At 41.7% G+C, this 11,653-nt stretch overlaps 2 protein-coding genes across 3 annotated transcripts in view; both read right to left on the bottom strand.

The window, feature by feature from the left end:
* The window catches only part of LOC126402325 (small cell adhesion glycoprotein homolog), a 4,770-nt gene extending 2,472 nt beyond the window's left edge, over positions 1-2,298 (bottom strand). Inside the window, exons 1-2 of one of the 2 annotated variants that reach the window (XM_050064215.1) lie at positions 2,155-2,298; positions 869-956 (exon numbers count right to left, since the gene is read on the bottom strand). In XM_050064215.1, coding sequence (XP_049920172.1) covers positions 869-944 — 76 coding nt within the window. In that variant the 5' untranslated portion in view covers positions 945-956; positions 2,155-2,298. The remainder of the gene's footprint in view (positions 1-868; positions 957-2,154) is intronic. The other variant, XM_050064217.1, reaches the window with a different exon arrangement.
* Positions 2,299-5,263: 2,965 nt separating this feature from the next.
* On the bottom strand, positions 5,264-11,290 carry s100b (S100 calcium binding protein, beta (neural)). The gene is made up of 3 exons (XM_050064218.1): positions 11,238-11,290; positions 9,922-10,079; positions 5,264-7,867 (listed from the first exon to the last, which is right to left on the bottom strand). The coding sequence occupies exons 2-3, from the start codon at positions 10,063-10,065 to the stop codon at positions 7,721-7,723; spliced, it is 291 nt and encodes a 96-aa protein (XP_049920175.1). The 5' UTR covers positions 10,066-10,079; positions 11,238-11,290; the 3' UTR covers positions 5,264-7,720.
* Positions 11,291-11,653: the final 363 nt, after the last annotated feature.

The raw sequence follows: 11,653 nt of genomic DNA, 5'->3' as shown, positions 1-11,653 counted from the left end.
GACTTGTGGGAGGAGCTGTTGATGACGCCGCACGTGTGAGCCACTGGCGGTGGATAAACAGGAAACAGCTGATAGCAGGAATTAGCGAGCACCTAGTAGCAAGAGGGAAACACAAACCTGACAGACACTGTAAAGATGAGCAACTGGGGAGACAAGGAATTGTGCGCCCTCCTTGTCCTCGCAAACTGACACGGCATCTAAGAAGTTTCAGTTATATTGCGTCATATCATACGTGTGTCATGGAAAAAGTATCTAGAAGTGCGTCAGATAAAAGCAGTAAAATAAAAAATGCAGTTTTTCCCTCTGAGATGAAGTAAAAAGGAGCACAAAATGAAAGCCCTAAGGTAAAGTGCTGAGGGTGTTCTCCACACACACACATCCCCAGCTGGCCAACGTCTGTTTGGCCCTGGCGTGGAAACAAGGGCCAGCCGGTATCAGCATGTCAGCTCTTATCTCCGTGGCGACAGACCCTGGAGGCGTCACACTCGCTCCTTCCCATGCTCCTCTCCTGACATCGGACTGATAAGACACTCCCTGCTAAACACACACGCATGCACACACACTTCGGCTGGTCCAAAACGCTCACAGTGTGTGTGTGTGTCAGCTTAACACACGTATCTATTACGGAATCATTGATCATTGATTCCAGTGTGATCAGGTTTCACACCAACTGTGATTGTGGTGGGAGAAGATCCTTTGATTGAGTACAAGTACCGACACAGCGATGTAAAAATACTCATTCATTTAATATGTTAATTATTTTGCTGCTACTTTTACTTAACGTTAAGACTTGTGCAATTTTACAGAGCAATATTTCCACTTTTATTTTTAGTTTATTTTATTATCATATTAATGTGCATGTACTCACCATTTGTCACCATCTTAGTCACAGCTTTGGTAGAAAGAGGGAGGGTCCCAGGGGCTGGAGTCGTGTGACCGTCCATGGCGACGTCTACCTGAAGAGAAAATAATAATAAATTGGACGCATTTTGGCTATTTGTTAAATATTCCAGAAATTAAGATGTGTCATTTAAAAAAAATGGTTTAATTTTACTGCACATAAAGCAGATTTATGATTTAGATTCTACAGAAAAAGATTGTTTTATGGCTTAAGATACTTGTTTTTTTGGCACAGTCACCACAGGAAATACCGCCAGTGTCTTGCTAAAAAAATAACGTCACCGATGTTTCCCTAAAAACCAACTGGTTCTGGTGGCACAGTCGCCGCTGTAAATGCAGCCGATGTCTCCCTAAAAACAACTGTTTTTGGAGGCACAATCTTCGCTGTAAGTTCTGCATAATGTCTCTCTAAAACAAAGAGTTTTGGTGTCACAATCAGTACTGGAAGTACTGCTGATGTCATACGAAAAACAACTGGTTTTCATGTCCCAGTCGTCGCTGTAAATGTAGCTGATGTCTCCCTAAAACAATCACTTTAGTGGCACAATTACCTCTGAAAATACTGCCAGTGTCGCCAATGTCGCCCTAAAATCAAGTGTTTTTGGTGGCACAATCGCTGCTGTAAACGCCCTCAGTGTCTCCCTTAAAAACAATCACTATTTGTGGCACAATTTCTGCTGGAAGTACCACTGATGTCTTACGAAAAACAATTGGCTTTCATGGCACAGTCACTGCTGTAAATAAAAAATAACCGTTGTTATCAGCTTCTAAGAATTCAAATGAACAAACAGCTCCAGACTTTTGTTTATTCAAGTTGTCTGTAAAGCATTTGTCACGTTGTTTACCTGCAAAACGGGTCCTTAAAAGAATCGCAGGTTTTCCACAAACTGAGCTATGAAGTTGAGGGAAAAGTTGTCACCAAACTCTAAACTGCAGAACTTTAAGGTCATTTTAATCTGATTTTATTCCGCTCTACTCAAACTTCCAGTGCTACAAGTCTGACTATCCTCACACACCCCTCTCTGGTCTCATCAAGCTTTTATTAATTATTTAAAACTGTGTTTCGTGAGAATGCACAACTTTATGAGCTCTTTCTTAAAGCGATTATTAACTGATTACTAAACATGACAGAGCAGAAACAAACCTGCAGCTTGTTGTGCAAAACAGTCACAACGCAAAAAGTGAAATGTCACAAATGCATCAAAACAAAACTTCAAACTGAAATGTTAAAGGTACGAAACCCCAAAAACTTACCAGGTCAGAGCAGAACAAGAAGAAGAAACACAACAGAGCATATGCTGAGCAACACACACGCAGCTCAAACACACACACACACACCCACACACAGATGGGTGTGGTGTCAGTCCCCAGGGTCGAGATCTGTTCCCCTTCCGGCCAATCACGAGTCTGACTCCACCTCTCTGATGCTACACAGCCTGCAGATGTCTGAAAGTGTGCAGCTGACAACGCCTCTTACATCATCCCTTCACACTCCACACACACACACATTATTCTGTGTGTGTGTGTCTGCACTCACGCTGTGTTTATTAACCTCACCTCTAGCCTGGGAATTATTGGAGATCTTCACTCACGTTCAGCTTGTTTGTTGCAGGAGTTTTTGGCCTGTGTTTGCCTACATTTCTCAGAATGCCTTGAAACAACCAGAGAAAAGTGTCAGAGATGTTGTTATAATCATGGCTGTTTTATGATGGCTTTCTCCCTGGCTGCGTCCCAACTCTCAGAGGATGTAGCACCGTATGGACAATTGACGGCCAAAATGAAACTCAGGAAGTTGAGCAGTGTTCTGCATGTTCACATGAGCCCTGGGGTTCAGGTCCCACAGATTACAGTCCAAACAATGACCCAGATTGTGTTAATTTCTTCCATCAAAACACATAAACTCCAGAGTTTGAGAACTCACTCACTGATATTTCCCAATCACTGGTCAGATGCCTCAGTTCAATGTGTCGTTACAATTTCGTCGCAGATGTTTTGGGTGTTGGAGAAAGGGCGGGCACGGCTTGTTCAGTTCAGTCACTTTATTACCCCAGATGGGAAACTTGATTTGCAGTGACGTGCACAAAATACAAAACAAGACACGTCCAAACGGGGTCTAATCATTTTCTCCTTACACAACAGCCTCTGAATAAACTGTGCCTCAACGTTCACGACTTTATTCACAAAAGGACACGCCATGTTTCTCCTTCCTGCTACATGCTCAGCGGGCGATCAGACTCAGGCAGGTTTGCTTCACGGAGTAAAGCCTAGTTCACATTACACGATTTTCACCACGATTTTGACGTCACAGAGGATCTTGAGAGCCACCTTGGGTCGGAGGTGAGTCGGCAGATAGTCTGCCACGACAAGTCCTCATGTGTGAACAAGCCTACGAGCAAGTCGCCCCCTCGTCTGCGACTGGGACTGGATATCTGGCATGCTAGAAAGGTTTAGCAGGGTTGTCAGGTCCGCTTATTAGCCCCGACTTTGGGCTTGTTTCTAAAGTGGAGTTGCTTATTTGGGCTTGCTCTCTAAATGTCGCCTTCCTCTATGTATATCCGTTGCTTCTTTTGGGCTTGTTTCCATAGCCCTGGTTGCTTGTTTATCTCCCAAGATCTGGCAACACTGACAAGCCGGCAAGCAACAACAACAATGGCAGCGTCCACAGGATCACGGGGAGCGCGTTGTGTTTGGACCCAGGCCCTGGAGGCAGATCTGATTCAACACTGGGAAGAATATCCATGCCTTTACGATGTGTCGTCACCGCGTTATCTGCGGCTCTGTCGGAGAGAAATCTTGTGGTGTGCACACACACGTCGTAACGCAGTTTCCGAGACTCCCGCTGACAGAAACACACGTCGCCAAGTATGAACACTCAAAAGATTACGATAGTCTCCGCGACGCAAAATCAAGGCGAAAATCATGTAATGTGAACTAGGCTTAAGTTGCCATAGTAACTGACTCAGGGTTACACTGAAATAAGGTCCAGGTGCCTTTAAACAATAACAGCGACCGGCCGTGTGTCATGCCGACGTGAAAGGATGGCTTCTTTCATCAGTATCTGACACCAGAAGTCACTGACCAAGCGCTGGTTTTAGAGTGAGACTGGGCTGGTTTTACACGACCAGTTTAATGCTAAGTACACGAGTCTAACGTTAATTTGTATTGGCAGTTAAGGTCATATATTAAAACACACCAAAGTTCTACAACAAGCTTTCAAATAATGTAGAGACATTCTCTATGTTATTTCATGTTGTCTTGTTGAGTATAATCTGCAGGCAGGAGAAATGTAAACCCTCTGCAGGTAGAGCACTGGACCAGGTGACTGCAATCATGGAGTTAATTAGGTCAGTGGGGACAGCCTCACTCAGCACTCACACCTGAAGGCTGTGTGCTTAATTAAGCTGCACGCCAAACAAAAGACAAGACTCCACAAAGGTCCTCTGGTCCACTGTGTGGTTCTTGTATGGTTCTTGGTTCTCTCAGCTCATTAATCGGTTTTGTGTCACAGCACTGCGATGACAATCATGTTTTTAGAGACAAACAGAAACTTCGAAGGTTCTCTGGATCTATGTGAGATCATTTAGCACTGATCTCATCAGAAGTGGACTGAATACTGCAGCAAAATGCCTCTGCTCCCCACAACAAAAGAATTAACGAGAAGGAGAGACTGGTGTGACGAAGACTGAATCCAAATGTCAGAACTCATCTGTTCCTGCAGATAACAAGGTATAAATCACATGTAAAGCTTTTTTTGTGACTGAACACAAATGTATTAATACACCATTGTATAACAGGCTACACATGTTCAAAAACAGACATGTTTATGATGAGGACAGGACTATAACTCAATAAATTGGATATTATGTGAAAACACTGATCTAACAACCCAGTCTACCCCTGAAGTCATCAAATACAGACGCTTAGTCAGTGACTATCTGTGTCAGACGCCAGTGAAATAGCCGTCCTTTCACATTGGTGTGATGCGCAGCTGGTTGCCAGTGGTGCCAGGGGGAGGAAAAGGAGTTAAAGGAGAGGAGTTAAGGAGGGGAAATGCAACTAGGGGATGCAGGAGTGGTGAATGGATCCAACAGCCACGGACTTTCACCCAGGAGGCCAGTGTTCGCTTCCTGTAAGATGTTTTTCTAAACCTAACCACGTGCTTTTGTTGTGAAAACCCCCCCCATTCATTTGCTGTGTTGTACCGACGTAGTGCTTTTATTTTGAAAGAGACTGTATGCAAACTGTACATTTCCTGTGAAAACAGAAGTGTATTTTGAAAACAGACACAGTCATATGTGGACGTGGAAAGTTCCCACTTCCTCCTTTTCTGTCCCACAAAAAAACTCTCTCAAACTCCAGAGTCACACATGGATAATTTATTTCATTTCATATCACCGACATCCAAACAAACCAGTGCTCAACATTTCAAAATACACATCATCGATAACAAACTCTGCTCCAACTGTTTTGATAAAGATTTCATTCCTATCATCATAAGTTTTCTTTGCATGACGAGAAGAGTGTGAAACAAGATTTTTTTTTTTACTCTAGCAGGTTGAATTGTTTGGCTACAGACAACAGCGGCGACTAAATCTCAACATTTTAGGATTATTTCTGCAGCCGGCTAAACATCTGCAACATATTATGACTCAAATAATCGTTGATTACTTGTCTACCAGCTACCTAAATATGAAGTATCTCAAAAAACAAAAAAAAAACCTTCTAAACAATGTTTTTACCAAACTGGAAGCTAGCGTAAAAAACAAAAACCCTCAGACGCCATTTTCAACATTTTACTAACCAATTAAACCTTGAAGACTAAGTTGCAAGTCATTTTCAATATTTGATAGTCAACTAGATTTTTAAGATTTTGTCTAAATTGTTGTTTCCAAAGTGGCTTCTAGCTGAACTGAAACTCACAAGCCACTTTGAAACTTTTGCTAGCCAACGACCAACCTGCAAGTCGCCTTCAATATTTGATAGTCAATAAGGTTTTGACACAGGTGCTTCTAAAGCCCTATTCACAGGAGACCAGTATTACCAGGGGACTGATCGAGGCCTAGTCCACATGTACACCGGTTTTTGGAAAACAAACTAAAAAAAAAATACCCTGTCCACATGAAAACACAATCAAAGGGCTGTCAAGAGCGCGCCAAACCAACAAGTGGAGATATAACCCGAACCCAGAAGCCAGGCGAAGAATATATGACGTCAGAAAGATGTTGGACAGACGTCAAATTTCGGTTGGAATCAATATTTGAAATGTTTAACGACGTCAGGATTTCACATTGTGTGGACGTTAACATTACAACATTTTGCAGACGTTGGGTTTTGTTCCACATACCTCACAATAAAATGCGATTACTCTACGTTAAGATGATGCTGGCATGGAAGACGTTGGATTTTGGTCACTTAACAATGCAGCTGTAAACAACAAAATACCAACGGAGTCTGTCGCCAGTATTCTACGTCAAATTGACGTGCACGCTAATATCGGTGTGTCATCGGCATAGGCGGATATTAGCTTTAAATGAGCTGTCAGAATCGGCCAACGTGCTTTTTCCTTAATTCGCCTCATGAATGACTATTACATACATACATATTATATTTCATGTCTCCATCTGATGGTGGGCCGTCACGTTAAGAGCATGCATGTATAATGTGATGTTAATTCCACTACAGAGGAGACTCGATGATCTCTAAAATTAGGTGGGGACAATATATCGATAGCAGTTATCGGTCAAATGAGTTGTTACACATCGGCATATCCGATATCGTCAAAAAATCTTATATCATGCATCCCTAGTTGTAAGTTTATTAAGAATAAGAGTGTGCATGTAAAGAGCAGAAACTGTACATTTCCTGTGAGAACAGAAGTCTATTTTGAATCAAAACAGACGCAAAAGGTTACCTAGCGTATCGTGTTTTGACTTGTACGAACAAAGCGGAGGTATTTGACGAGTTGGTGTAAGAACATATTGAAATATTAACGTCTAACGACAATGGTGGGCAGCTGGGCTGAAAACAGAGTTTCTAAACAACTTCATCCAGAGATCAGTTTTCAGTGACCTAAAGAGCAGTTTGCATAAGAAAAGGCTACATTTTCAAATATAGCCACGTTCGTGTGGACAAGGCCTTCGATCAGCTCCCCAGTGTCTGTTTCAAGATCCCCAGGTTATACTGATCTCGTGATAATAGTGTTTTATCGATTTACTGGCCTCCTAAAATGCTATGTGCGAAATCTCAAAAGAATGATTGGAGGCTGCTTGACTAAGTGTGGACAAACTTACTGGTCCTTTTTACAACTTTACTGGCCCTTTCACCAGAGGAAACTTGAATTATTGATCATATTTTGGCAGATCTTGGTAGCCAAAGCTGGTAGCCAAAATCTAGCTAACACTTCTAAATTGTTTGATATAAAGAATGAGACTGGGAATTATGCTAAAGTGGCGATCAAAAAGTACCAATTTCTGCAGCCAACTAGCATCTGATGTGCAGAAGAAACTACTTTTAGAAATCATTGTCTAGTTTTGGAACAAACTTCAGAGCCACACTAAAATCCCAAAGCCTTTTTGAAGCCTTTACAAGCCATGTAGGTATTTAGACTCAAATAGAAAAAGAACAAGGTTGATTTTAGCTACTAGACTGGACTGTCTGCCAGCCACCAGCCAATAATGTTTTGGCTGCTGGCTGGAGTTGTGTTCCCAGCCTGCGCTGCGCCGACTGCACCCACAGGTTGTGCGTTGCTAGGCTTCTTCTCCTTCTTTATAATTTACTGTAGCTCCCCCTCTTTTGTCTCCCTGCTCGCCCTCCTCCTCCTTCACTCGTCCTCGTGCTCGAAGAACTCGTGGCAACAGACGGTAACCATGGAGATGAATGTCATGAACTCCTGGAAGTCGCACTCGGCGTCGCCGTCGGCGTCCAGGCTCTCCATCAGGCTGTCGAGTGTAGCCTGGTCTTTCACATGCTGCAGGGAGGGGACAAACGGAGAGTTCGCACCAGGTCATTGAAACGACTCAGGACAACACACTGAATGTTTTTGGATGAAAACATAGTACTCAGTTCGTTGAGTTCAGAAGCTCTGAGGTACATTCAAACATTGACTCAGTGGTGGACAAATAGTAAGAAAAACTTTGATTACTAGGCTACCATAAATTCAGAAGTGGGAGAAGAGATATTACAACCTTTTACTTAGCAGAAGTAGCAATACCATGGTGTAGACGTACTCAAGTACAAGTCAAAGTCCTGAAAGTAGAAGTATCAAGGTGCAAAAGTACTTAAGTACCTGTCAAGGTCCTGAAAGTAGCAATACTATGTTGTAGAAGTACTCAAGTACAAGTCAAAGTCTTGAAGTAGCTATATCACGGTGTAGAAGTACTCAAGTACAAGTCAAAGTCCTGAAGTAGCTATACCTAGGTGCAAAAGTACTTAAGTAAAGGTCAATGTCCTGAAGGCCACAATGCCACATTGAAGAAGTACTCAAGTACCTGTCAAGGTCCTGAAAGTAGCAATACTATGTTATAGAAGTACTCAAGTACAAGTCAAAGTCCTGAAGTAGCTATACCAAGGTGCAAAAGTACTTAAGTACAGGTCAATGTCCTGAAGGTCACAATATTACGTTGAAGAAGTATTTAAGTACCTGTCAAGGTCTTGAAAGTAGCAATACTATGTTGTAGACGTACTCAAGTACAAGTCAAAGTCCTGAAGTAGCAATATCACGGTGTAGAAGTACTCAACTACAAGTCAAAGTCCTGAAAGAAGAAGTATCAAGGTGTAGAAGTACTTAAGTAAAGGTCAATGTCCTGAAGGTCACAATATTACATTGAAGAAGTACTCAACTACAAGTCAAAGTCCTGAAAGAAGAAGTACCAAGGTGTAGAAGTACTTAAGTAAAGGTCAATGTCCTGAAGGTCACAATATTACATTTAAGAAGTACTCAACTACAAGTCAAAGTCCTGAAAGTAGAAGTATCAAGGTGTAGAAGAACTAAATGCAAGTCAGGGTCCTAGAAATAGCAATACCAAGGTGTAGCATAATTTATGTTCAAGTAGAAGTCCTACAAATAGCTTTACAAAGGAAGTAGAAGTAGAGGAAGTACTCACATATAAGTAAAAGTCCCAAAAGTACCAATACCACGTGTAGAAGTACTTAAGTACAAGTCAAAGTCCCAGAAACAGCATCATCAAGGTGTAGAAGTACTTAAGTAGAAGTTGAAATCCTGAAAGTAGCAAGTCCATGTAATGGAAGTACTAAAGCACAAGTAAAAATACCTCTGTGTAGAAGTATTCAAGTACAAGTAAAAGTCCTGAAAGTCATACCAAGATGTAGAAGTACTCAAGTACAAGTTAAAGTCTTGAAATTAGCAATACCACGGAGTAGATGTATTCAACTATCTGCCAAGGCCCTGAAAATAGCAATACTATGTTGTGGAAGTACTTAAGTACAAGTCAAAGTCCTGAAAGTAGCAATACCACAGTTTAGAAGTACTAAGGTACAAGTTAAAGTTCCAGAAGTAGCAATGCAAGGGTGTAAAAGTACTTCAACACAGGTCAAATCCTGAAAGAGCAATACTAAGGGGTAGAAGTACTGAAAACAAGTAAAAGTTCTTGAAGTAGCAGTACAAAGTAGAAGTACAAGTCAAGTTCCTGAAAGTAGCAGAACCACCTTGTAGAAGTACTTAAGTACAAGTCAAAGCCCTGAAAGTACCTTGTTGCAGAAGTACTCAAGTACAAGTTAATGTCTTAAAAGTAGCAATAAAACGTGTAAAGGGAACTTTAATGCAAGTAAAAGTCCTGAAAGTAGCAATACCACATTGAAGAAGTACTCAAGTACAAGTTTAAGTCCTAGAAGTAGCAATGCCAAGGTGTGGATTTACCTAAGTAGAAGCAGTAGTAGTAAGAGTATAAGTATTTATGGTACTTTAATTCTGTACTTTAATTTTACTCCACTACATTTTTGAGGAAAATATTGTACTTTTTACCGCACATTTAAACTCCTCCAGATCTCAGTTTTGTTTCTCACCCCCATCAGATCCGGCAGCTCGTCGTTGAGCAGATCCTTCAGCTCGCTCTTCTTCAGTTTGTGTTTGTCTCCTTCTCTTTCCGAGTACTTCTGGAACACGGCGATGATGGTCGCCATCGAGGTCTCCAGGTCGGTCATTGTCATCTGTCTTCTTTCACCTTTTCAGAGAGAATACACGAACACATGAGAAACAGAAGAGTTCAGGTTTCTGGTTTTACTCACTTCAGTTATGGATGTAGAAAGAGTTAGATGACAGATTGTGGCAAGATGTGATCCCTGAATATCTTGGGGTGACACACCAAATTCAAAAGTACTGAATTTCAGGAGTTCAGTTATGCTGTTGAAGTTTAACGGCGAGTTAAAACTGGCAATATTCAGGAAATTCTGTCTGAAAATGGCCAGTTGTTCCCTCACCAAAATTTAGCCTACCTTTAGCGCATTATTTAGCCCGTTCCCTACAATATATACTTGTATTTTGGGGGGATTTTGCCTTTATTTGACAGGACAGTACTTAGCTGTAGCTATGTAGCTACAAAAAAAAAATCATTATCAGTTTAAATGTACGATATATTTAGAGTATTTCCAGTGCTTTACCTTGATTTCAGACAGCGATTTCCAACTGCTCTCCAACTGCTGTCTTCAATGCCAGACTCCATTGAGAAAAACAGCGATTTAACGTTGCTGAACACAGGAGCTGTTGGTCTACTGCTGCCTCGATTAGTCGCTTAATTTGAGTTATTTCATGACTTCGGTGTTTGAAAGAGTTAGTTCGGATTCACCGGAGTCACTCAACAACATCAACTAATTAACTCATCGAAGCAGCGGTACACAAACAGCTCTTGTGTTCAGGGAGCTAAAATTAATGTTTTTGTCAATGGACTTTGGTGGCTTTCACAAGAGCATCGTCGGGAACTGAAACCGCTAATGGCTTCCCCATCAGAATCGACTGTCGGGCGGAGAGTTAAAGCAGTGAAAATACTCTCAATACAGAGTACGCTTAAACTGATATTGATTTTTTTAGGTGGCTGAAATACGTTTTTTTTGCTGGCCCCCATCCACAGCAGTACATTGCTTAGCTTCTGTGTCAAACTCCAGCCTGCTTCTCCAAACTGGGGACGTGCCGACTGACATCTACTGTATGTTATACACTAACTATCCATAAGTACCTCATACAACTCCACTTAAAAAATCTGGACTATCCCTTTAAACTTACTGATAAAAAAAATATGTATTTAAATTAATAATCAGAATGTTGGTAATGACAAACGGGTCTTTTCTGTGTTTAAATGAAGTAAAGAAAAGAGTGATGACCTTACCTCGCTGTGAGTTCAAGCTGAAGTTGTGTTTGTTGGAGTCCAGCGGGTGGAGGCTGAGGATGAACAGCAGACTTTATACTGCAGCAGTGTGGTGGGTGGTGGTGTGGAGGGTGCAGCGCTGAGGTCATTCAAAACTGCTGACCAATCCGGGCTGTCCACCTCCCCTCACTCCACTGCAGCCCTGCGCTAACCAGCACTGATGGGCTGACTCTTAATGTCAGTCTGTTCGTGTGAGAAGTTGTTTCAGAGAGTGGAGGAAAAAGACGCTTCTCATCACTCCGACCAAAGTGTCGACATTATTGGGTTTGATATCAGGATTTAAAAAAGAGGTCATCGTCTCTCCAAACAGTCAGGAGCGACTGAAACTATTGATGATGATGTTAAATTAACAAATGAACACTATTGTTTTAATGCAT

Source organism: Epinephelus moara, chromosome 16 (genome assembly GCF_006386435.1).
Source record: "Epinephelus moara isolate mb chromosome 16, YSFRI_EMoa_1.0, whole genome shotgun sequence".
Taxonomy (NCBI): domain Eukaryota; kingdom Metazoa; phylum Chordata; class Actinopteri; order Perciformes; family Serranidae; genus Epinephelus; species Epinephelus moara.
Note: the sequence above shows the minus strand (reverse complement) of the source record. Positions and strands in the feature narration are given on the sequence as shown.

Excerpts from the sequence above, each read along its gene's own strand:
- s100b (XM_050064218.1), bottom strand. The coding sequence starts at position 10,065 with ATGACAATGACCGACCTGGAGACCTCGATGGCGACCATCATCGCCGTG. Across the intron at positions 7,868-9,921 it reads AGCTGCCGGATCTGATGGGG|CATGTGAAAGACCAGGCTAC; the intron begins GTGAGAAACAAA and ends CCCTCCCTGCAG.